Source organism: Rhipicephalus microplus, chromosome 1 (assembly GCF_043290135.1).
Source record: "Rhipicephalus microplus isolate Deutch F79 chromosome 1, USDA_Rmic, whole genome shotgun sequence".
Taxonomy (NCBI): Eukaryota; Metazoa; Arthropoda; class Arachnida; order Ixodida; family Ixodidae; genus Rhipicephalus; species Rhipicephalus microplus.
In genome coordinates this window covers 43389003-43415640 of record NC_134700.1, presented here as the reverse complement: position 1 = coordinate 43415640, position 26638 = coordinate 43389003, and the positions used below count along the sequence as shown (strand labels likewise).

The 26638-nt window shown below is 44.7% G+C and overlaps 1 protein-coding gene across 8 annotated transcripts in view; it reads right to left on the bottom strand.

Annotated features, from left to right (window-relative positions):
- The window catches only part of LOC119178803 (proteasome adapter and scaffold protein ECM29), an 881180-nt gene that overhangs the window by 305029 nt on the left and 549513 nt on the right, over positions 1-26638 (bottom strand). For all 8 annotated transcript variants that reach the window (XR_012895350.1, XM_075895092.1, XM_075895224.1 and 5 more), the window contains 2 exons: positions 20721-20768; positions 19003-19118 (listed from right to left, as the gene is read on the bottom strand). Coding sequence is in view for 7 of the 8 variants with exons in the window: in XM_075895092.1 (XP_075751207.1) it covers positions 19003-19118; positions 20721-20768 (164 nt within the window). In the remaining variant the exon portion in view is untranslated. The remainder of the gene's footprint in view (positions 1-19002; positions 19119-20720; positions 20769-26638) is intronic.

Here is a 26638-nt window from a genome sequence, read left to right as displayed (position 1 = left end):
TATCACCGACGATGGTGACTTGAGCGTAAAGTGCAAACCCGCCGATCTCGGAAAAAATTTGACAATTGCTCAAGTACCTACGCATCGACGTTGTGTGCAGAGAGCAAACCACCTACCAACGACGAATGTCACCGAGCAATGAACTACAGACCTCCGGCAACCACAATAATTAGCCAATGGCGTCAGCAGCAGACCTTAACAGTGCCGTTAAGGCGTGCTTTTTTTGCCAGAAATTCTACCCAACATTGCACTGCGACGCATCGCTTCCTGACTCAGAGAACAAGCGCCTTCTGTCGACAAATGGCTGCTGCTTCAGATGTACCACAAAAGGAGATCAAGCAACAGACTGTCGACAGAAGGTGAGCTGCTCACATTGTCATAGAAGGCATGCTTCTTCGATATATTCTAGACATGCTAGTAAAGGTGTTAAAATAATGACGCTACCACAACGCGCTACGAGCAGTACCTCTATTTACGCTCTGTCAGATAGCAGTAGGACCCCTGACGCAATACTATTGCTAACCTTCAGAGGATAGATAAATGGCGCAAAGGCTTTCTGCTATACAAGAGGCATTCTTGATAGCGGTAGCCAGCGCTTTTTTATCAAAGAAGATGTTTCCGGAAAAAGGAATCTAAAGGTGCTGGGACGAATCGACATTACTGTCAATGTGTTTGAAACGAAACATCGTGGTCGACGTTTGCGTAAAATACTACAGGTTTTCCCCCTCACTTTAATCCAAGAGCGCGGCTTAAATAATCTGCACGCCATTAAAATAGACTGAGTGCCAAATTATTTAATACATGTGCCAATCATTTAATCCAAGCACCAACATATTTAATCCAAGCCCCAACTCAATAAGGCCGCGTGCCAGTGAGTTTAATCCAAGTGCCACCGTGTTTAATCCAATTGCCAATGACTTTAATTCAGGTGCCAGTCAGTTTAATCCATGCACAAAAGGCTGAATACGGGGCGTATAAACAGCAGTGCAAATGAAATGCAGTTCCTACCATATAAAAGACAGTAGTCGGAAGGTAGAATAAATTATTAATATTGGTATTCGCCGATGGTATTCGTGAAAAAAAATTACTGCCGTGGTTCGCTTGAGCCATGTTCGGAGTGCTTATACTTTGCTATGTGCAAGTTTGTATAATGAGTGCTTGCCACAGGTGGAAAAATTTTAATGAAAGTGAAAGAAAACGCAGGAACATATTAGCAACTATTTTACTGCGCAATGAAATTCAGTGTCCGTCACTAAAGCTCATAATTGGCTTCGGCACACACTACAACATTACATGACTGGGACAGGTCATATAATGCGAAGGACAAGCTTTGTTTATAGGAGTGCCGGAATACATATCAAGGTATCGAAAACCTGGCCGTGGGCAGTGATGGGTCAAAAGCAGCTACATAATCAAGAAATTAGGAGGCCGTCGTGGGGGAGAGTGAATAAGAGATAATTCCAATATGTCTTTGTCCTGAAGTGCACATAAAACGCAAAGTGATCATCCTGATGTGGCAATGGAAGTAATATCTTGCATTATTGTTTGCTCTTATCTTGTTATTCAAACAAAATTAATGTCTCCAATAATACGAACGGTACTGATTGTTCATTTAGCTTGGTAGTATTGCGACGTACTGGACCAATGGGATGAAACGAACACTGAGGAAACAAAATGATAACACGCATTTGTCTTTGGGCCTAGTTTTTTTTCTGTACGTGTTTCTTTTTTTTTACGCGGCATTATGCCTCTGTCACGAACGGCCATTTTCGGCGACACCGCGTCACGGCAATTAACGGGCGCCGTACTCCCCGACTGACCGTGAGAAATGGCGGCGGATGAAAGGGAGCCGAGAAGTGCAAAATGGGGTGCTCTTCTTAGAACGTCGCCGCCGACGGTTAATCCTTTTGTAACTGTGGCGGCGTCTGCAAGGTCGTAGAAGGCCGCGGTATACCCCGAACAAGGATTAGACTACAAGACGCCCGGCTGAGAGCCAAACGTTTGACCGTTCCCACGGAGAAAAGCGTGGGAAACGCTCTAGTGGCCAAGCCGTATGACAACAACCCGACAGGTTGTCACTCTCGCTAGCTGTGGGCCCTCTCCCAATTAAAAAAGGGGTGGGATCAAAATATTTTTGGGGCGGAGTTTCCCCTCAATTAAACGCGCATGATTGGACCCATGTAGAGGTCTCTTGTCCCCAAGGAAGAGAGCGAGGAGACACGAGGGGGATTTAAGCGCAGGATTTTGCCCTGCTAGGCAGACTAGTCGCTGACCAAGATGGTGTAGAAACAGATCAACAAGCATCTCTTCTAGAAGTTTTTAGTGTGGCTCTGTATCGGCTGGCCACCTAAACTTAGCCGTTCGTCTAGCTGTGACGCGATATTAACGTCTGCAACGTAGACATCAAGACTTCGCCTCGAGTTAGCTCAACCTGCTCGAAGTCACCTGCAAGCACTAGCCTCCCGGAGCCACCAGCGTTGCAACACCGCCGACATCGCAGTTGTGCCAGAACTCTCTTCGACTTCTCGCATCCGATCGTCGGGGACGCAACGCTGCCGGTCATCACACGTATGCCTTCACCTGTTTATATCTTCGAACTTTCTCCTCCGTAGTTCCATTCTTGTTAGTTTGTGTAGTTTGTAATAGTTCTCTCTCGTAAGCTGATTTATTGTTTCTGTTATATATCTCTGTAGTTGTATCAAGTGTCAATGTATTTTGTTAGTTGTATTGAAGTGTTATATTAGATCCCGTGTGCTGCAATATCATTAGAGTAAAGTTGTTTTGTTTTCTCACGTCTCTGATCTCTTCACTGTCTCTGCTTGCGTGCGGAACGAACCCACCTGCTGTCATTCCCGTCGCCGACTTCGCGCTGGCGACGCTAGAGTGGCAGCTTGTAACAAAACTGCCGTCCGCAAGACAGGACGTTCCGTACAAGAGCAAGACAGTGAGGGGTGAACGAGAACCGTGCGGACAGCGTTGTGATAGAGCCGCACAGTTGAAGCGGTTGCATCCTGCAATGATTGCGCTGTTTTTATAGTGGCATTATAGTGACAGTTGCAGTATGGAGTGTATGGATTTTGATAAGTGGATCGCGTACGGTAAACAGTTAGGCCTCGAGGGCGCCGAACTGAGACAATGTGTTATGGAGCAGCAGGAACAGGCGCAGGCGTTAGCCAGAGAAGAGCGGGCACGGGCCCGGGAGAAAAGGGAAAAAGAAAGGGAAAGAGAGCGCAAAGAAAGGGCGAAAAAACGAGAAGCGGCAAGGGAAGCCGGAGAACGGGAAGTGCAGTTACTGCAATTAAAGATTCGCCTCAGTGAGGGTAGCAGGGTTAGCCGATCCAGCAGTGAGCATGGCGATGCCGGCGAGAAACTGTCATTTGAGCGAGACACATGGTGTCAAGGGCTACTCACGGTTATGCCTTGCGAGGCAAATGAAGCTGTTGCGCGACTCAGTCAGCAGAACACGAACAACGAGGTAGTTAAGGCAGAGATGCTCCGGATATTCGGAACGTCTGTCTGGACAAAAGAAGAGCAGCTCAGACAAGAGTCTGAAAGAAAGCGCGAAACAGAAAGACAACAGTCTGAAAGCGAGGCGCGTCGGAAAGCGATGAACGTTAAAGTGTGGCAGGAAGTGCTAGAACCAGAGATCGCGCCAGAAAAGGGCCCGCGTATTTTAGAAGGCATCAAGGTAGAGTATGCTGAGAACGAGGCCTTGGCCGGTCTGGAGGTAGAGACGATGTCGAAAGACGTTCCTTGGGTGGATGAGGAGAGTGCCAGCAGCCCTAATGGGCCCAGTAAGATGCTGGAAACCTCCTTCGTGTCTCAAGAGTACGTTTCGACATCGTCAAATGTAGGCTTGATTAGCACAGTGGCGAATCAGAGCGAGGACGCGACGCTCCAGGAATGCACCGATGCCGTCGGAGAGGGCCCAGTTAATGGCTTTATCAGTGTTGACAAAGCTAATTTGGCCCGACAGTCCGTCGTGACGCAGAGTTCAAAAAGCGTTATCGGGAGGGAAGACCTAGCACCAGCTCCAACAAGCTTCCCAACTTTTGAGGTCCCGAAGCGACACGATGATGACATCGAGGGAAAGGAGGTACGCAAACATCGCCGAAAAAGAAAGAAGAGGAAGCGTACCACACTGCGTGAGCCTAGGGCTGGTCCAACTCCGTCCCGACAGAGACGAAAGGCTAGGCCGTTAATCCGTTTCAAGAAACGTCAATGGTGGCGTTCATGGAGGCACAAGCGGCGAGCCAGGTGTAGAGGGGGAAAAAGAGGTGCGTCACCCGAACGAAACGCGCGGTTCATTTCGACGACTTCGGGAAAGCGGCCTGGCCCGAGGGTTCAAAGTCGAAAAGGCACAACGGCTAAGTACTGCGTGGGGGCGACCACAAAGACACTATTACCCAGGCTTCCCCCCTGTTTCTGGCGTCCCTTGCACATTCCTGAGGGGAGCCGGCCGAAATGCAGCATGAGGCATGACAGCGGGACACAGCCTGGCGTTCGTGCTTTTTGTAACCTCTGGCGTACTCGAAAGCCGCCGGGAACGCGACCCCATCGTGTGCGATTCAAGCGAATCTAATTGAGAAAAGGGGGGGCGGTCAGTTTGAAGAATTGTTGCACGTGCGTGCTAAGTGTGGTTACTTAGTGTTGCTTTGCAGATGCAGACTTCAGTCATAATTTTTGCAAGTTACGTGATGCGGTGTAAATTGTTCAGAAGGGAAACCACAGAGCCAAAGGCTGAGAGTTAGCGTCGAATTAGTTTAATCATGAGTGCGAAAATTTGCATAAGGTAAAAACCGAGAAAAGGTGTCATTTTTCTAGTTTTTTCAAAGGTTTAGTGTGGCATCGTATGCCTCCACTGCCATGGGGATGTGGCATGAATGAGCATTTGAGGAAGATGTTAGCATAAACTGAATGATCTCGTAAATTGATTAGGATTGGCGTGACCCGGTACAGTTGTCGTGCGCGCATTGAGACTTGAGGTCTATGAGCATGTTTTTTTTTCTTTCGTCGGTTGTTTTCTGTTTGTATGTGCGTATTTCATTGCATAAGAAATGTATTTTGAGTTATTTTCTTTTTGCTTGGTGCATTGGTTGTTTTACTTGTTGTAATGCACATTGAAAGATTGCCCTACAGTAAAGAAGCGCACCTGTTTTGTTTCGTAGTATACATTCGTGCAGTGTATTCTGTATTGATGGCTGCCGTACACGGCTATTTCCTCTTCTTGTTTGTATGGCGCATTGATATTGTTGCGTGTAACTGAAGCTGGTACTCTAACGATTGTTTGTTTTTTCTTTTGTTGGTACTTTGATGCAATCTACCTATTTATGTTGTGTATGAGAGGGACAGCCCTCATGTCTCCCTTATTGGTGGTGTTTTGTTCCTTGTTGTCGAAAAATTCCCCTCCGTGTGAACAAATGTTATGAATGACATTCTGAAAGTGAGGGGCAATGTCAAGGACGGCCATTTTCGGCGACACCGCGTCACGGCAATTAACGGGCGCCGTACTCCCCGACTGACCGTGAGAAACGGCGGCGGATGAAAGGGAGCCGAGAAGTGCAAAATGAGGTGCTCTTCTTAGAACGTCGCCGCCGACGGTTAATCCTTTTGTAACTGTGGCGGCGTCTGCAAGGTCGTAGAAGGCCGCGGTATACCCCGAACAAGGATTAGACTACAATACGCCCGGCTGAGAGCCAAACGTTTGACCGTTTCCATGGAGAAAAGCGTGGGAAACGCTCTAGTGGCCAAGCCGTATGACAACAACCCGACAGGTTGTCACTCTCGCTAGCTGTGGGCCCTCTCCCAATTAAAAAAGGGGTGGGGTCAAAATATTTTTGGGGCGGAGTTTCCCCTCAATTAAACGCGCATGATTGGACCCATGTAGAGGTCTCTTGTCCCTAAGGAAGAGAGCGAGGAGACACGAGGGGGATTTAAGCGCAGGATTTTGCCCTGCTAGGCAGACTAGTCGCTGACCAAGATGGTGTAGAAACAGATCAACAAGCATCTCTTCTAGAAGTTTTTAGTGTGGCTCTGTATCGGCTGGCCACCTAAACTTAGCCGTTCGTCTAGCTGTGACGCGATATTAAGGTCTGCAACGTAGACATCGGGACTTCGCCTCGAGTTAGCTCAACCTGCTCGAAGTCACCTGTAAGCACTAGCCTTCCGGAGCCACCAGCGTTGCAACACCGCCGACATCGCAGTCGTGCCAGAACTCTCTTCGACTTCTCGCATCCGATCGTCGGGGACGCAACGCTGCTGGTCATCACACGTATGCCTTCACCTGTTTATATCTTCGAACTTTCTTCACCGTAGTTCCATTCTTGTTAGTTTGTGTAGTTTGTAATGGTTCTCTCTCGTAAGCTGATTTATTGTTTCTGTTATATATCTCTGTAGTCGAATATCGCCACCTAACGAAACACACTGCCATTGCATATTGTGAAGAACTTGCCGATGCCGATGGTTCGCCCACATTAGCTTTATTTTCATCGAATGGCCACCCTGACGAGGCGTTCGCGAGCACTCTCGTCGTAAGCGAGAGACTACCTTCGTCTCAACGAGAAAGCCTTTTGCGTTTACTCGGCTCATTTCAAGACTGTTTTGCCACTGCGTCAAAGGTTAAACAGACACCACTTGCTCAGCACCGTATCATCACGGAACCCACCGAGAGACTCATTCGACAACACGCCTATAGGGTGTCGCAAAAAGAGCAAGACGCTATACGTGACCAAGTCCAGCAGATGCTCCAGGACGACGTCATCCAGCCATCAACCAGTCCCTGGGCTTCGCCAGTTGTGCTAGTAAAGAAGAAGGACAGTACGTTGCGTTTTTGCGTTGATTACCGTAAACTGAACAAGGTCACCAAAAAGGACATTCATCCTCTAGCCCGGATAGATGACTCGTTAGACCGTATACGCAACGCTAAATATTTTTCCTCCATGGATTTGCGTAGCGGCTACTGGCAAATCGCAGTGAATGAGCGCGACCGCGAAAAGACGGCGTTTATTACTCCCGACGGCCTGTACGAGTTTAAAGTGTTGCCTTTCGGTCTATGCTCAGCGCCAGCAACTTTCCAAAGAATGATGGATACGGTTCTCACAGGGCTCAAATGGCAATCATGTCTTGTTTACCTTGATGACGTCGTGGTCTTTGCAGACACGTTTGAACAACACGTCCAACGCCTTCATGCAGTACTTCAAGCAATCAGAACAGCAGGGCTTTCTCACAAACCCGAGAAATGTCATTTTGGATATGAAGAACTGAAATTCCTTGGCCACGTTGTGAGCCATGGCGGTATCCGCCTAGATCCGGAGAAAACCCGTGCTGTTTCGGCCTTTCCCGTGCCCACAAATAAGCGCGACCTACGCTGATTTCTGGGGCTCTGTGCGTATTACAGGCGCTTTGTGAAAAACTTTTCGAAGATTGCTGAACCCCTCAACAAGCTTACAAAAGACGGTGTCTCGTTTGTTTGGGGTACTGATCAGTGTCATGCGTTCAACACCCTCCAAAACCTCCTCCAGGCTCCGCCTGTACTGGGTCATTTTGACGAAAGCGCTGACACGGAATTACACACTAACGCCAGCAACGTTGGACTAGGAGCGTATTAGTTCGGTGGCATAATGGCGTAGAGCGCGTGATCGCATATGCGAGCAGAACATCATCCCCAGCGGAGAAAAACTATTCTGCAACCGAGAAGGAATGCCTTGCTGTTGTCTGGGCCATAACAAAGTTCCGCCCATACTTGTATGGCCGCCCATTCAGGGCAGTTAGCGACCACCATTCCCTTTTGTTGGCTCGCAAATCTCAAAGATCCCTCAGGTCGTCTAGCACGATGGAGCCTTCGGCTACAAGATTTCAATGTCACCATCGTCCACAAATCTGGGCGGAAACACACCGACGCCGACTGTCTCTCACGTGCACCGGTCGAAAATGCCAACACTGACCTTGAAGACGACGACACTTTTCTTTCTGCCGTATCAGCAACCCGCTTGGCTGAGCAACAGCGTCACGACTCGGAGCTCATTCCGCTCATTGACTACCTGGAAGGACGCAATTCCCACCTTCCTCGAAGCTTTGCACGCTCGCTATCCTCCTTTTGTTTCCGCGATGGAGTGCTTTACAAAAAGAACTTTTATCCTACACAAGCTATGTATCTGCTTGTTGCGCCAACTACGCTTCGTGGTGACATTTTACGTGCGTGTCATGATGAGCCATCATCCGGACACCTCGGCTATACGCGCACGCTGCAACGGATTCAACGCTCCTACTACTGGCCACGTCTCGCAAAGACTGTGAAGCATTACGTTCACACATGTCGCGACTGTCAGCGACATATAGTTCCACCTTTACGACCAGCGGGACTACTGCAACCAATAGGCCCACCAAAGGCGCCCTTTAATCAGATTGGCATGGACTTGCTGGGGTCATTCCCCACGTCTTCGTCTGGAAACCGGTAGATTGTGGTCGCTACCGACTACTTAACACGCTACTGTGAAACGAAGACGCTTCCAAAAGCAACCGCAGCAGATGTCGCCCAATTTTTCGTGAACAGCATCGTCTTACGTCACGGTGCTCCAGCTGTCGTCATAACTGATCGTGGGACAGCTTTCACCGCAGAGATGCTGCAGGAAGTCTTGCGATTAAGTGGCACGGAACATCGTAAAATAACGGCTTACCACCCGCAAGCAAATGGGCTGACTGAACGACACAATAAGACAATTGCAGACATGCTATCAATGTAAGTAGACATCGATCACAAGAACTGGGACACCATACTTCCCTACGTAAATTTTGCGTATAAAACTGCTGTTCAAGAAAGTACCGGTTTCACACCTTTTCGTTTAGTCCACGGTCGCTAGGTCACGACGATGCTCGACGCCATGCTCCTGCCCGACAACTTAGGAATATACCGCACCGATGCCGCCGAATTCCCGCAGTGTGCAGAAGAGGCCCGTCAAATTGCTCGTCACCGTATTCAACATCACCAAACCGCAGACGCACGCCGCTACAATCTTCGTCACCGTGAAGTTATTTTCAAGCCCGGTGATGAAGTCTGGGTGTGGACCCCTATCCGACAACGTGGCCGTTCAGAAAAGCTTCTTCGCCAAAAGCTTCTTCGCCGCTACTTCGGCCCTTACAAGGTCGTACGACGTCTCAGCGACGTCACATACGAGGTTCTCCCAGAAGGCACTTCGAGACGTTTCCGTTTCACCCCGCGAACTGAAGTCGTTCACGTTTCACGACTGGAACCATTCTTTTCGCGCTGTGAATCGCCAGTGAGTGACTGACTTTATTCGTCTCTCCCTTACATTCTTTCCTATTTTTCTTATTTCTCATTTAACTCTTGGCTCCACAACCAACTATGTTATTCCGCCTTACGCCATTCATTTTGCTTGCATGGTAATTTTCATCTCATTTTCTTTTTTTTTTTTTTTGCCTTCATGTACAGCATCGAGACGATGCTTCTTGGGAGAGGGGGTAATGCCACCATTGATGAACGAGCCGCTGTGGCTCATACCCGTTTTGGGCAACGAAGAAGAAGAAAACGTTTTGTTGCTCTGGTTCGGGTGGACTCCTGGCTGCAGGTCTTGTTTTTGCTGGCAAAAATATATATATATATATATATATATATATATATATATATATATATATATATATATATATATATACATAGGGAAAGCAAGAGTGCTTACTACTAATTATTATTATTCAAGAAATGCAACATAGCCACAGGTGAGTGAATTTATTAAAACAGAACTGTCTTATAGGACTCGGAGACGCACGTTCACAAGTCATCTTCACGCGAAGCGGCAGCCACGAAAGATAAATTGTGCTGATCGAAGGTCGCGCTGTCCACGTGCTGTGTTTTTTGCATGGAGTGGCGAGCCGCATCCAGCAGCAAAGAACGCCTGCAGGCTGTGCTTGATATTGTCACGTTTGCGATCAGTAGGCCTCTGCGTCACTAGCTTCATCGCGTAGCAGTGGGCATTCAGCAACCGATCGACTGTGCCTGCACTGATTTTTACTCCTGGCATAAAATTACAGAAGTGGGCAACTACCTGCACTGACCTAGAAAGCTGCGTAGAACAGCCGGACCACGCGAAGATACTGGGACTACTGTGGAACACCAGGTCAGGCAGGCTAAGCTTGAACGTCGATCCTGTTCTTGAATGTCGACAAGGAGATAAGCTAAAGAAACGGTTCCTCTGACAGACTTCCACTCACTTGTTTGATCCTCTCGGTCTTGCAGCAACATTTATAATCCGCGCCAAAGTACTATTTGAGTGCATTTGGCAAATACCACTAAATTGGGATTGTGAAATTCCAACTCAACTTGCCCAAGAATGCGATATGTTGTGCAGAGAAGTTCGTTGCATTAAGACTCTTTTAGTGCCCAAGTTTCGTTTGTCAATCAGTGACTTGGATTATGAGCTGCGTGTTTTCATGGACGCAAGCAAGGCCGCTCACGGGGCTGTTGCTTACCTGTGGCACAACCGCGATGGTGCACCAGATCAAATACTCATAGAAAAGGCCTGAGTTGCTCCCATAAAACAGCTTTCACTTCTACGACTCGAGCTTCTTGGAGCTTTATTGGGTGTCCGACTAGCAAAGTTCATAACTGGCGCAATGAAAATCACTTCTTCTAACTGCTATTTTTAGACCGATTCAACAGTGGCACTGGGTTGTATCCGAGGCATCCCTTCAAGGTGGCAGCAGTTTGTAAAAAACAGAGTGGCAGAAATCCAAGATCTCACCAACTCTTCCCAATGGAACTACCGTATTTACTCGCGTATTCCTCGCACTTGCATCATTTTTGCATCTTCCCTATCGCCAAAGAAAAATGCGATTTCTTTTTTTCTTCGAGTAATTATCGCACCCCCGAAAATTGCCGCAATAATGTCGTCTGATCATTCCAGCTAGTACTGATATATGATAGTGCTTGCCATCTTGCACCATCTCCTGAGCATCGAGCATAGAGCATACTATTATTTTACTGAGATTCAATCCAAGCCAAGCCAAAGTAGCAAGTGGGCATTAGGGCACGTTTTGTACGTTGTGTCCGTAATTTTGTTACGTTATGGGCGATACGGAAGCTACACAGCTGCTTACAAGTTGAAAGTGATTGCTCATGCACTGAACAACGGCAACAAAACCGCCGTAGGCCCTTCGGAGTCAACGAGTTTTGTGTTTGCTACTGGTGACGACAGCTGAGAGCCACCAAGAAGCTTTAGGCCTGCCGTATGCCTAATACTGGGATTGATGGTAAACTTAAGTTCGTCAGAAGGCAAGTGCGAATGATTCTGTTAAATGGCCATCAGCCCAATACTGACATCCCACGCTTACCTTATGCGGGCTCCTGTTGAGCCAGGAATGCTACCGCTACGCCTGCAACGTCAACAAGATTTGTGTACAATATTCTAATTCTCAACTATTTGCTTGCGCCTTTTGTGTCTCAAATAAATCTTGCCTTGAGTTGAACCTGTGCTTTTATTGTCGAGGTAAGTTTTAATGAGCACTTCTCAAAGCTTGCTCTTAGTTGCTGGTGTGAGAATCTCAATTTGGGGCCACTTAATTTTTTTTCCTCTATACGTTTTCGCGGAAAGTTTTCCCCGCGTAATTTTCGCACCCTCCAACATTGCATCGATTTTCCACAAAAGAAGTGTGAGGATTATGCAAATAAATACGATATTGTTCTGAAAAAGAGAACCCAGCGGACTTATTTTCCCAAGGCACACCGGTGGAAAAATCTAATTGACAAGGAGATTCGGTGGAGAGGACCAGCTTGGCTGGCAAGAAGTGAAGAATTGCCTAAGCACGTGAATACTAATCTGAATGGTCTTCAATATGATCTAAAAGAGGAGTCCGAAGTAGACACAGGTAGGTACACTCTATTTGTCCTCGACATCAATGCACACTGTTTTGGACTTAAAAAAATATAGTTCTTGGTTGCTGGTGCTACACGTCACGACCTGGATACTGAGGTTTGTTGCAGCCTGCCATGACCGGCCAACTCCTCAAGGACACTTAACGACGATGGAGCTTGTCGCCTCTGAAAGGTATTGGCTGTCCATTATCCAAAAGCAACGATACGGCCGTGAATTTGTAGCTCTCCACAGACTGGGCGATATCTACCCAAGGAGTCGAGAATTCGGAATTTGCTCTGCATTCTTTCCAAGGAGGATGGATTGCTAAAAATCCAAACAAGGTATTGGAATGTCGTGTACTACGAGGGCATCAAACACTCGATTCTGCTCCCCGGTAACCACATCGCAACTGAACTCATCACATCCCGCTTACACCAGAGGCTTCTACATGCAGAAGTCGTAACAAACATCGCAGAACTCCAAGAGCACTTCTGGGTGACGAAGGCAAAGCAGTGTGTGAAAATAGTGATCGGGTGGTGTACCTGGTGCGCGCGGTTAAGGATGAAGCCTGCGACAGTTCCTATGGCAGCACTACTTGCTCACCAAGTGGATGTGTCAAAACCGTTTGAGATTACTGGCGTAGATTTTATTGGACCAGTGTACTTGACAAGTGAGCCAACACAGAAATCATACATTGTACTATTCACTTGGGTGGTAGTAGGCGCTGTTCATCTAGAGCTTGTTTCTAGTTTCTTGGAAGCCTTTCGGTGTTTCACTGCTCGTTGTTGATTCTTTTCAGTGATTTACTCTGACAATGCCTTGTGCTTTAAAAGTGCTTCTTGCGAACTTGGTGCTGTGTACGACACTATTAGGGGAAGTTAGGTCGGCAATTATCTGTCTGCTCAGCATCACATGGAAATTCTCTGCTGACCGTGCTCCTTGGTGGGGCGATTTTGGGAGCGTATGGTGAGGTCGACGGTGGGCTTCGCGATGGGAACCTTTTCCTTGTCCTAATTGACCTTTTTTCATGTTGGCATTGACATTTATGGACCGCTACCATATATTCTAGCTGGTAACCACTGGATTGTTGTTGCGATAGACCATCTGACACGCTATGCCAAAACAGCCGCGCTGCTGACTGCCACAGCTCGTGATGGAATGTTTTTGTTGGGACATTTCGTTCTGCGTCATGGTGCACCTCGCGAGCTCTCAAGTGACAGAGGCCGTGCCTTCCTTTCTGATGCTTTGAAAGCATTACTCAACGAATGCCGAACTGTGCACCCCACAAGTACCGTACTCTTGGTGATATGCTGTTGATGTACATCGCCTCTGATCATTCGAAATAGGACCAAGTTCTCCCATTCGTCACCTGCGCAAATAATACTGCTGTACAAGCTACTACTGGGTTTTCGTTGTACTTTTTTCTATACGGACAAGAACCTTTCAATACGTTAGACAATATTCTTCCATATAAAGCTGATGAGTCAGAAAGTACTACTTTGTTTAAAGCTACCTGAAATGCCGAAGAACGCCGCCAGCTTGCCCGCTCCTTTTCTACCAAAGACCAGTGGCAGCAGTAATCCCATAAACCTGGGGACCGTACGGCTTCAAATTTTCTTCCTGGTTCTTTGGTGTGGCTTCAGGTACCTGGTACTGCACCTGGCCGCTCCGCAAAACTTGTTCTCAAATACCTCGGACCATACTGTGTTGTAGAATAAACGTCACCCGTCAACTACATCGTGGAGCCCATCATGCCATCCACAGACCTACGCTACCGTGGCTGTGACATTGTTCACGTGTCTTGCCTCAAGCCGTACTATGACCCATCAGTTGTTTCTTCTCTCTAAGCCACCAGGATGGCGCGTTTTTCTGCGGAGGGCCATTATAGTGAAGAAGAAGAAGAGTGGCCTCAGCGGCATTGCTGGGCGCTTCAGGGGCATCGCCATCGGCATGAGCTCGTGGGTGCTGCGCTTAGCCGAACGCTGTCTGCGTTTTGCTCTGCCAATAAGCCCCTTAACACATGCAATAAAAAAGAAAAAAAAACTTGCACAAAATGTATCCCACTTCATCAGTAACAAGAGCATGCTTATTTTTAAAAAAGAGAAACCAAGATGGCAAGCTGATACACTGGCCTCCAGGTTGTTTTAGGTACCTTGCCTCTACTGTAAGTAAACTCACGATAATTCAAACTCTGATAATTTACTTTCGGTTAATTCAAACAAAATTAAATTTTTTGGTTGGCCCTTTATTCTTTCAATGTATTTAAAAGCCTCTTAATTCACACTCCATCATTCAGTTAATTCATACTTTTTACACTTCCATGCCAGAAAATATCTGCTCCTTTCTTACTACTATTTAAAATTTGTGGGCTCTAATAATCCTAATAGTCTAAAATGAAAAATAAGCACCTGAGGCATTCAAGAAAAAGGCTTCACTAGTAAACAAATGTTTGAAACAAAGCCCACGCATTGTAAACCATGATGCTTCTCAACTAGTATAGGGAGCTTTGTGCTGAAGGCACATACCTATAGCAATGAAGCAGTTGGGAATTCACAATTTTTTTTAAAAGGTTTGATCAGCAGTAAATGGCCAATAAACTTGTGTACTTTAGACCTCTGCTTTCTGTTTATTGCGTGCAGTTACGGTTTAAGAATACTGAGAAATTTTTAAATTTGATAAGATCAATGCCTAGTCATAATATGTGGTGTTACCTCGCCCATAGTCATCTATCCGAAAACTTCTGATAATTCAAACAGAATTTAGAGGTCCTTCAAGTATAAATTAATGAGAGTCGACTGTATATTGAACCACAATGTCTTTGCTTGTCTATAAAATATGTGTGCTATTAATCAAAGGTGAATTCATACAAACTTGCACGAGGGGTGAGCAGCTCGGCACAATAATCAGTTTGTGTGACATAAAACATGAGAAGAAATACTGTGCGTATATCACATGTGCGGTGTATGGCATCCCGTTAAGTTGCGACATGTTTTACGTTGGACAGTCTGGTCGATGTGTCAATGTTCGGCTGAGAAAGCATGAAAACTTTCTACCCTCAGGCAGTCGGTAACTGCAAGTCGTGTGGTTGTTTGCTCCTCTTCGATAAGGTTACAATTTTAGGTAAAGCTAAGAGGCAGCGTGAATGGAAGATTATTGAGGCATTTCATATCTGGAAACTAGGTCCTGACAAATGTTTTAGTGCAGCCTCAGTTTATCTCACCAGGAAAGAATGTTTGTTTTTAGCACAAGGGTGATTTGCCAAGATTAGCTTGTCAGGTGTTTTTGGTTTGTTATCTGCGCATGCGTTGTACGAACTTAGAAGGAAGGTTGTTCCGAAATTAACGTCAGTTGTTAGGGCCACATCTCAGCTCTCTGTCTCGGTTTCTACTGCTCTCCTTTTTCCGATTTCGACGTTTTGTGGCTTTTGTAGGTTACTAAACATACCAAGCAAATCAGTGGGTGATGCAAACGGGCTCGAATGCGCCTTATTGCAGTCCACTCTTGCCGGAGGCAATGCTTCGTCGGAGTCTTCTTTCTTTTTCTTTTCCTTTCCTTGCACATTTCAATTATAATCATATGCCATAATTAATCACACAAGAAGCATTCATTTTTTCTTAAAAAGTGCCATGTATTAAAGATGGAATAATTATGTGCACTCAAACTTTTCGGAGAAGTCGCTAGTTGCAATTCTTTCAAGGCAGCACCTACCTTTGTATTAAATGAACACATTCAGTAGGATTGTAAACAGCGCTGAAGTGACATTCATTTAAAAAGCTGAAAACAAGATCTGCTATCTTGTTGCTAGGAGTCACTTTTTGTTGTCCAAATGCTTTCGCAACTCCGTGGTGATGTGAAGGAGAATCCATGTCCCGATAAGCTGGATAAAATTCTTGCTATGGTCACTTCAATTAAGTTTTCACAGGCTACCCTTGAAAATGGACTTGAGAGTGCACAGCAAAGACTAAAGCAAGTAGAAGCGGCATTGTCCGCTTTAAACCAATACTATGAACAAGTTGATGAGTGCGTAGCAACTATCAAATGAGCAAAAATGTCAACTAAATGAGCAAAAACATTTGTGACTTAGAAAACCAGTCAAACAAATAACATCGTTATCTACGGCTTAAACGAAACTGCACGGCAGGACCGACAAGAAAAAGTGTGACCCTTACATGAGTGTATACTCGTATATACCCGTGCAATCTATCTGTTAGTGCCAATTATTTGAATTCATTGGAACCTGAACTTGGCAACATTTAACGCTAGAACCTTATCTAGTGAGGGAAGTCTAGCTGTACTGCTCGAGGAGCTAGAGGGTGTTAAATGGGATATAATAGGGCTCAGTGAGGTTAGGAGGACAGATGAGGCCTATACTGTGCTACAGAATGGGCACGTCCTTTGCTATCGGGGCTTGGCAGACAGAAGAGAACTGGGAGTGGGGTTCCTAATTCACAGAAACATAGCTGGCAACATAGAGGAATACTATAGCATTAATGAAAGGGTGGTAGGTATTGTAATTAAACTGAATAAAAGATACAAGATAAAGGTAGTACAGGCTTACGCGCCTACATCCAGTCATGATGACGCTTCAGTTGAAAGCTTCTATGAAGACGTGGAATCGGCAATGAGTAAGGTAAAAACACAGTATACTATAGTGATGGGCGACTTTAATGCAAAGGTAGGGAAGAAGCAGGCTGGAGACCAGGCAGCAGGAGATTATGGCATCGGCACTAGAAACGCCAGAGGAGAGCTACTAGTAGAATTCGCAGAACGCAATAACTTGCGGATTTTGAATACCTTCTACCGAAAACGAGAAAACCGCAAGTGGACATGGAGGAGCCCTAATGGGGAAAATAAGAACGAAATAGACTTTATAATGACTGCACACCCAGAAATCGTGCAGGATGTGGAAGTGGTTGGCAAGGTACGATGCAGTGACCATAGAATGGTACGGTCTTGAATTCCCCTAGACTTGAAGAAGGAACGACAGAAACTGATACGCAAGAAGCCAATCAATGAGCTAGCACTGAGAGGGAAAGTACAGGAATTCAGAGTGTCGCTGCAGAACAGGTACTCGGCTCTTAGTGAGGAAACCAACCTTAGCGTAGATACAATGATTGATAATCTGACGAGTATCATTACGGAGTGTGCAGTGGAAGTTGGAGGCAGGGTAGTTAGACAGGACACTGGCAAGCTTTCCCAGGAAACGAAGAACCTAATTAAGAAGCGTCAGCGCATGAAAGTCTCAAGTACAACAGACAAAATAGAGCTGGCAGAGCTTTCGAAGTTGATTACTAGGCGTAAGGTATGCGATGTAAGAAGGTATAACATGGAGAGAATTGAACACGCTCTGAAAAACGGAGGAAGCGTCAAAGCAGTGAAGAGGAAACTTGGGATAGGCAAAAGTCAGATGTATGCACTAAGGAACAAAGAAGGCAAAATAACTACTAATATGGATAGGATAGTTAAAATAGCGGAGGAGTTTTACAGAGATCTGTACAGTAGCCGAGACAACCACGACCTTAATACTATAAGAACTAGCAGTAACCCAGATGACACCCCACCAGTAATGATAGAAGAAGTCAGAAAAGCTTTGGAGAGCATGCAAAGAGGCAAAGCTGCTGGTGAGGATCAGGTAACATCAGACCTGCTGAAAGATGGAGGACAGATTGTCTTAGAAAAACTAGCCACCCTGTTTATGAGGTGTCTCCTGACGGGAAAGGTACCAGAGTCTTGGAAGAACGCTAACATCATCTTAATACATAAGAAAGGAGATGACAAGGACTTCAAGAATTACAGGCCGATCAGCTTGCTCTCTGTAGTATACAAGCTATTTACAAAAGTAATTGCTAACAGAGTAAAGAAAACATTAGAATTCAATCAACCAAAAGAACAAGCAGGATTTCGAACAGGCTACTCAACAATTGACCACATTCATACTATCAATCAGGGAATAGAGAAATGCTCAGAGTATAACCAACCACTATACATAGCCTTCATAGATTATGAGAAGGCGTTCGATTCAGTAGAAATATCAGCCGTCATGCAGACACTCCAGAATCAGGGCGTAGATGAAGTATATGTAAACATTCTTGAAGAAATATACAGGGGATCAACTGCTACCATAGTGTTTCATAAAGAAAGCAACAGAATACCAATCAAGGCAGGGGGACACAATCTCCCCAATGCTATTTACCGCGTGCTTACAGGAGGTTTTCAGAAGCCTAGAATGGGAACAGTTAGGGATAAGAGTTAATGGAGAATATCTTAGTAACCTGCGCTTCGCCGATGACATTGCATTGCTGAGTAACTCCGGGGACGAACTGCAACTCATGATTACGGAGTTACACAGGGAGAGCAGAAAGGTGGGTCTTAAAATTAATCTGCAGAAAACGAAAGTAATGTACAACAACCTCGGAAAGGAACAGCGCTTCGAGATAGGTAATAGTGCACTTGAAGTTGTAAAAGACTATGTCTACTTAGGGCAGGTAATAACTGCAGAGCCTAACCACGAGATTGAAGTAACTAGAAGAATAAGAATGGGGTGGAGCACATTCGGCAAGCACTCTCAAATCATGACAGGTAGATTGCCACTATCCCTCAAGAGGAAGGTATATAACAGCTGTATCTTGCGGGTACTTAGCTACGGAGCAGAAACCTGGAGACTTACAAAGAGGGTTCAGCTTAAATTGAGGACGACGCAGCGAGCAATGAAAAGAAAAATGGTAGGTGTAACCTTAAGAGACAAGAAGAGAGCAGAGTGGATTAGGGGACAAACGGGGGTTAAGGATATAATCGTTGAAATAAAGAAGAGGAAATGGACATGGGCCGGGCATGTAGCGCGTAGACAGGATAACCGCTGGTCATTAAGGGTAACTAACTGGATTCCCAGAGAAGGGAAGCGGGTTAGGGGGCGACAGAAGGTTAGGTGGCCAGATGAGATTAAGAAGTTTGCGGGTATAAATTGGCAGCAGCAAGCACAGGACCGGGTTAACTGGCGGAACATGGGAGAGGCCTTTGTCCTGCAGTGGACGTAGTCAGGCTGATGATGATGATGATGATTTGAATTCAAGTCTGCCATCGAGAACCGCCTGAACCCTACGAGAGAATGTGCAGAGAGAGCACACTGTGGAGCCTATACCTGGTATGCCGCGCTTCAGCCACGCTGCTGGACAGGCCCTTGGCAACGCTGGGAATTATCACTCCCAGAGCATGCTCTCGGCCTTTTGCCTGAGCATCACAGGTCCGCACACAAGCCTGCAGAAGCAAGGCGGGGTCAACATCTTGCAAGCCATTCAGTTCACTGGTGTTGCAGGTCTGGCAAGAAACATATTGCCAGACGAACACAATGTGGTCTAACAAGTGTCTAAAGAGCCACTTATAATAAAGGATTATGACACTGCTTAAAGCATCTGAAGAGACACAACTGGCCGAAGGAGCACATAAACATCCGTTTTACAGCAACTAACGACATGAAAGCTATGAGCTAACCTACACTTGGCGACACTTGACATTGGCTACGGAGCTGGGGCTTCCACTCATTCGTGCAAAAGCTGGTGGCTCATTTCAGTTTAGCTCACTCACATTGGTAACACATTTAGATAACGCATTTAGAAAAACGGATAGAGAAGGCTTGTGACACTCTTTGGAACTGTATCTTCAGCTTTGTCGCACTCGAATGCAGAACGATGTATGATTCATACAGGTTTGATAAAGCTGCAAAGCTTCCGAGATGCACTAGTTTCTACCAATCCTGATGAAGGTGTAAAAATATAGTTTGTGATGGCTAAAATCTGCCCCATTCCACCCTGCCTTGTGGGTAGAGGGGGCACCACTTGGGAGGAGTAAAACGTATTGTGACACAGTGGTTCAAGTGACTTCAGCCATCATTATCATGGATACTTCAACATCAGACATTAAAGGAGTTGCACAAGCTTTGCTGCACTGATGGTTTCTTACACTGGCAGTTTAATCACAACTTCTGTAATAGGTTAACCCCATATCTTATTTAGGAGGACAAAAGACGTCAGAGCTGCTTTTCATTCTGCAGGTATTGCGTACCAAGGCTGAGATGTTATTACTGCTGATAACCCCATGTAATGAACACACGCAAATTTTAAAAACTAAAATTGGCAACAAAAATAGTACCTTTGTCCCTTGAATATATAAATTAGGCTGATTGATTTTACAAATGTCATGGCAGTCATTATCAAAACCTCACATGTCATTGTCAGACTCACGAAAGGCAATGGCCCGTTTGCAGTGACAGAAAGCTCCATCTGCCAAAGATGCCAGCTATTACAGTCACGCAGTGGGTACGTTAGTACCATCTAATGAGTACCTGGCTAACGTGTCTGAGGAATGTGCAGCAGAGATAGACGCACCGTCCCATTCCCCCAACAGTGCAAAACCTTGAAACTATCCCCTATGTAAAAAAGAGAGGGAGAATGGGAGAAACATTTCAATTGTTTAGTACATCCTATTACAAGTAAATTTTTTAAAGAGAACTAAACAGCCCGTTTGCGGCTGCGCACTGACTCAACGCTGATTCAAGATGGGCTGGCTGAAAAGGTGGTGGTGTAGTCTGGGAAATTAAAAAAAAAGGAAGACATTTTTTCAAGGTGAAGAACAACTGTGACCAGCTTCCTGAAACTGTCTCACAATAAAGCGGCACTTAAATGAGCAAGGCAAATGAGAAAATGATTAGTAGAGTTAAGTACTAGTATTCCTAGGTGCGGTAGCAGGCGTGCACATTGGTCCTATAGCTTCCACAGTGCTGTGAAAAAAAGTTCTGTCACCAAGAGTAGCAGCAGATCTTGCTTTTTCCTCAAGCTGCTGCACAGATGAAAAATCACTTACTTTAGTCAATGCTCTCAGGGAAGACTCGCTTGCTTTACGGACAGATTCCTGCATGGAAGAGAAAACATCAATCACGCCTTGCTGAAGATCCATGGTTCTTTGAATGGTCTCATTTTTCACACTGCTCTAAGTCACTTTCCGTGCTGATGTACTCATGCAGTTCAATGTCACCATTCTTGCACTACGGGTGGTCACAATACTGTGCATGAGGTCATTTCTTGCAATAAGAATTCCAAAAGTACAAATGAAGTTCAATACCAATATAACCAAAATAGTAACATAAGCAATTTATATTGTCATAACAAAGCATAATTAAATTGAACTTTTACACAGTCTATGGTCATTGAAAGCTACTTTTTCACATAGAGTGTTGAAACAAGCAATGTGCCATCAAAATATTGAGTATAGATTTTGTTCAGCCAGAGATCTGGTGAAGACGCCATGCCAGAAAAAGTCCTCCTCAAAGAGCCTGAATGTCCAATGAAACTTGGCAATTAATGTGTCATTTGCTTGCCATTCTCGGTGGACCCTTCACCCATTTTATACTTTCTCATAAAAATTGCGGAAAAAAAGTGCTGCCCTTATACTACCCATGTAAGCAATCTGTTATTCTGAACTTGAAATTTATTTTACTGTGGTGAAACAGCCGGAGCCGTTAACGATCGAAACATTACATCACAACATTATATCAGAAATTAACGGTGCAATAAAAGTCAAAACATAGTTTAACAATCATGCTGAATAGTTGTGAGGAACGCAAGCGCGTACAATGTCGATCAAAATTTAAAAGCTGAGCCTTTTGCGGCAGAGCGCCATTTGTCGAACGCAGAAGAAACCTTCGATCAGCTTATAGCACCATGCAAGCACAGCAGCATGGAAACAAAGCAATAAACAAAGCGCAACCATGCCCACCGCACGAACGGTGCGATGTGCAGCCACTACGTGCGTGCATTGCCAATAGATGTGGGTTTGATGTGGAGTTTGTTGTAGTGAACTTCGTTGAACACCTGCTGTGCAAGGCACAACTGGCCAATATGCTAGCTACATGGACAATTTTAAACTTAAATGTTAATAGAGATTGTAGCACAAGCACGAAAGTGCTGAGAGGAAAGGGTACGGAAGGCAAAGAGAAACAACACGAGTGCTGACTACCAAGTGAATTTATTTTTCAGAACGCATATGTTCATATATACGAACAGGTAAAATCTTCCAACAAGCAAATTTGAGCAACATGACATAGTTATGGAGAGTGTCCAATAAAACGAAGGCACAATGATTAACCCTTATCCAAAAGCGCAGTCTCTTTTTCATGCAAAGCCACCGAAAACTGGCTTACGCATTTCTCACCAGATTTCCTGATATGATACACCTCAGCTATTTCGTGGGTTAATTTGTCCTTATGGCATTCCAGCACTTTCGTGCTTACGCCACAACCCCTACTAACATGGAATTCAACCAACTAGCCCAAATACCCATTCTTCTTTAAACTTAAAGGTGGTCAAGCATGCACTGAAGCATAGAAACCAAGAAACTGGAAGACACTTCGATGTTGATCGGTGCGCGTTCGTTATGGAAAAAAACAAGAGCTTCAGGCGATGAACAAGCTTCGTCACTGATTTCGTGGGCCAGAACAAAGACAGTTTTCTTTTGTAGTGAGCGCCAGTTCTAAAGTAGAGGCTTCATGGTCTTACCACTCAACTAAAGACCAGCAGTGGTTGGACAGTGAATTTCTTAGTACCCTCATTTGCTATTAATGATGGTACTAAGAAATTTTTGCCTTTATAGTTCTACTAATTTTTTTTTCTCCCGCATAATGAACCTTCCCTCCAAATTGACGTCAACTTTTCTGATAAAAAGGTGTGTTCATACGCTAGTACAGTAGACTCTCAGTAAGCAGAACCTGAAGGGACCGGGAAAATATGTTCCATTTAACAGATTTCCGTTTACTGAGGGTCTACTGTACATACGGTAGCTAATTTGATATTTAAAACATTTCTTAGATCGAAAAAACTAGGCGTGTGCAAATATTAGAAAGTTTCAAATCGGCGAATATTTCATTTGTATTATGCATATTCAATTCGATAACCACATTGAAAAATTTTGAATATTCGATGTTCACGAACATTCCTTCGTAAGCTTGTGTGATTATACGAATGCTTAGAATATTCAAATAAATATTAGGGTATTTGAATTCACTTCAGTACGAATTTGAATCATTGAAAATTTCGAAGTATTCGCAAGGAACAAATAAATGCATACTAATCCGAATGTACCGCCTGTAAAGGTGGTTTCACAGCAGTGTAGGAGTGTAACTGCGAAAAAACCTATCCCGGAGAAATCTGCTCTGCCACAACGCTTCCCTTCAAATTTAAAAGGGCCCTGCAATTCTCTTTGGGCATTGTCAGAAAACGCAGCCGATCGGCAGTCGAGGCTACTGGGGACACGCAAATCAAATATTATAGCGCAGAACGCGGCGTGCGATTCACAACAAATTCTCAAAGTCAGCTAAAAATTGCTCTCTCGGCAAATTACTCCACAAGCTCAGAAAGCAGGTGTGACGTATTTCCTTTTGCGATGCCATCCCTTCCTGCTTAGTTTCCCGTGCTTTCGTCTGGATGAGAAGACAGAAGGCACTTGCACCGTGTGAGAAATCTTTGTAACTTCGTGTGTACTGTACGGATTGGAAAAATATTTGCAGCGGTGAATTCATGAGGCAATAAATAAGATTGAGTTTTCAGTGAATGCTTAAAAAAGTGTCACACAGCCCCTTTAGGAGAGAATATTACTCTCAAATCTATTCATTTTATTAACTTTAAAAGCTAGTTATGATGGGCTATTTGCTTAATAATTATTATAATTAATTATTTAAATCTTAAAATGTTACGTATTTTAAGGGTTATGACTTGCATCCTACTGAAAGTAAAATCCCGCTACTATTTAAAAATCTTCTGACTTCTTTTGAAAAAAAAAAAAAAAAAAGAATTTGCATGAAGGCTCTATTTCATTTTTTTTTTAAATACTGTGCAGGTTAGTAAGGTCATGATAAATATGCCTATTTTTCTTTACATGTCATATATACTTCTTGAATACGATACGAAATTATTTGACTAAAACCACTATTCGCTTCAAACCTACAATTCACTATTCACACAGGCTTATTTGTTAGCATTTGCAACTGTGAAGAACTTACGATTTTGCGCATTTGCCATAAAAGCCTCAGTAGATTATGCAATGATTACTATGACTTTGGCACAAGTGCGGTGATCATGCTTGCATGGAAATTCATGGGAGCGTGACCACGGCTACCAACAAATGCGGCGGCAAATCATCACGACAAACCTACCAACGATAAATATCTCAATCAATCTAAATCATGTACTGCCGGTGTGGCAGTACATGTGGCTTAGCGGTTTAGCACTGTTATGGTTTAGCGCTGTTACAATTATTGTAAGCGTACTGACCAGGCCGTGTGCTGCCGCGTCCTTGTGCGCAGGAACGCAAGTGCGTATCGCTCGTGGAAACGAAGGCAACTCGCTGCCGCCGCATTGGCTCGACAAAATAGTCTCTTAACCTTTGCTTGGTTCTGTGCTGAGTGAGCACGAAGAAAAAAGATGTCTACGGAAGTGCAAATGCATGTCTATACGTTACGGGGCGCGGAGCTGATGAAGTGAGCTTAGTAGGCGATGCACTGCATGCAATTAGCTAGGGGCACACTCAGTTTGACGTACGATGGTACAGGTTTCATATATAGCCACGCCAGTTTGAGCCAGTGGATCACCGTAGAAACGTACGCGCACATGTCGAAGCCTGACGAGTCGTCTGTCAGCTTTGCCCCTACGTCAGCATGTATATTCTTAATTGCAGAATGATTTCATAATAGCAGATATAGTCATGCAAATGAGCTGAAATGTTTCTCCGCGCAACGGCAAACATAAACAAGGCCATGCACTTTTGGTAATATTACAACGCCGTCATCACATATAGTTTTTCGCTGTAATGATGAAGTACGAAAGGTGGCGAATTGATTACTGCGTAGTTCCGCTACGTTCCCTAAAGCCGTTTCATTTCTGCAGTCGGGAAGTAAGTCATGCGCTCCGTTTCAGCTGACTGTATTCACGACCAGTTGAGCATATCGTTGGCCATGTTGGTTTTTGAGTGTGTCATGCAGCTTTGGCAAGTTGCGCAAAATTGCCGCGTTTGTATTCTAGCAGCACCTTTTCACCCACAAAAATTCTTTTTGTAGATACATGCATGTTGCATGTAAGCTTTGGTATATCTTTATTTCTCCCAAAATCGATGACTCAGAAGAGCCAAGGTGACGGTCATCATTTTAAAATGACATTTGTGTTCAACGTGTGACAGCACGCAGATAAAATAACACTAGGTCCACTTAATGTCATTCTTTGTAAATGGCACTGAATTTGCCTAGTGAAAAGGGTTTTAGAAACCTTTACAGCAGTGAAACTACCCTTGCAAGAGGAGTTACATGCAGACTTATAACACCTTTTCCTCCATTTCGAATTCAACATTTCGAACAATTTAAATTGAAATCAAAGTGAATTCAAATACAGTAGTATTCACAGAAGCCTACAGTTAAATGAAGCTATTGTGCCTATTGTGTCACAGCAGCTGGTCATAAAAAACTTGGATGTTGCCCAGAGGGCTGTAATGATATTGTTTATACTGAACCGAGCCACTTGCTTATTAAACAATCCTATGAATGTGTAGCAGTGAAACCATTGTGTGCCAAGAAAACGAGACAGCTGCAGCCTGAAATCACATGAAAGCAAGATGAAAACCTCAAGCAAATCACGTCTATCAACAGTGGCCATGTTTTCTGCTTTGTAACAATAGGTACAGCCAAACTGAGCAGGACCTTTACTAGCATCATGAGTTTCTATTGCCCTTACACACTGGCTCAAAAGCAATCATGAAGTTGGCGTTATGGCAAGACATCTATATAATTTTATAGAACTGGTTGTGGTGCAGAGGGTAACTGCAGAGGGCAGCTTCAAAAAATGTCATTTGGTTGGTTAAAATTTGTACAGTTTAACCCACATATAACAAATTATTGTGAGTATAGAATGGCAAGGAGTGTGGCCCAACCGTACGACAGGCCGACGAAGAGGCCTACAAACGAGAGGAATGCAGACAGGCAACATACAGACGAGCTACGAGTGAGACTGGTGAGAGAGTATTACCCCACGTTTATTGCGGGCGTCCTTAAGAAGGGTGAAAAGGGGCAGTTGCCCAGCATGACATGGGTCACATGACTGGTGTGACCTCGTCGAGTTGGCAACAGAAAACGAGCGTGGCTAGGGCACCTCAATGTGCTCTTCCGGTATAGGATGGAGACACTGTCTTTGCAGGTGCCATTTTCATTCACATTCAATGGTTTCAATTCACTGACATTGCCTAGCAAGTACTGATGAATCATTAGCGTAATGATTCATCACAGCGATGTGATGAATCATTAGCGTAATGATTCATCACAGCGATGTGGCTCAGTTTTTCACTTCTGATCGTAGGGCTTCTACATATAATGTTAGTAACCACTAGCACTAATTATTAGGCAAAAATGATTACAAGCAATGCATTTCGTTGCAAAGCAAAGACAGTTTCAGCGTATCTGTCGGCCTATCCATCTAACTGGCCATGTAGGCCTTAGTGCTCTCGCGGTTGATTGATTCCCTTGATGTATACCAAAATTGGTGTGGCATGACGAGAAAATATGATGAACATAAAAACAATAGCCTGCATGTCACGAACACCATGATGTACATTACCTGATCAATGAGCCCTAACAAGTCTTTTATTAACTTGATGCGCACCAACATTGACAATGTATCAGAAGAGCGCATGTTGAACATTATGGCTCGTATTCACAAACCAACCTCAACCTTACCTCGGGTTCTCTT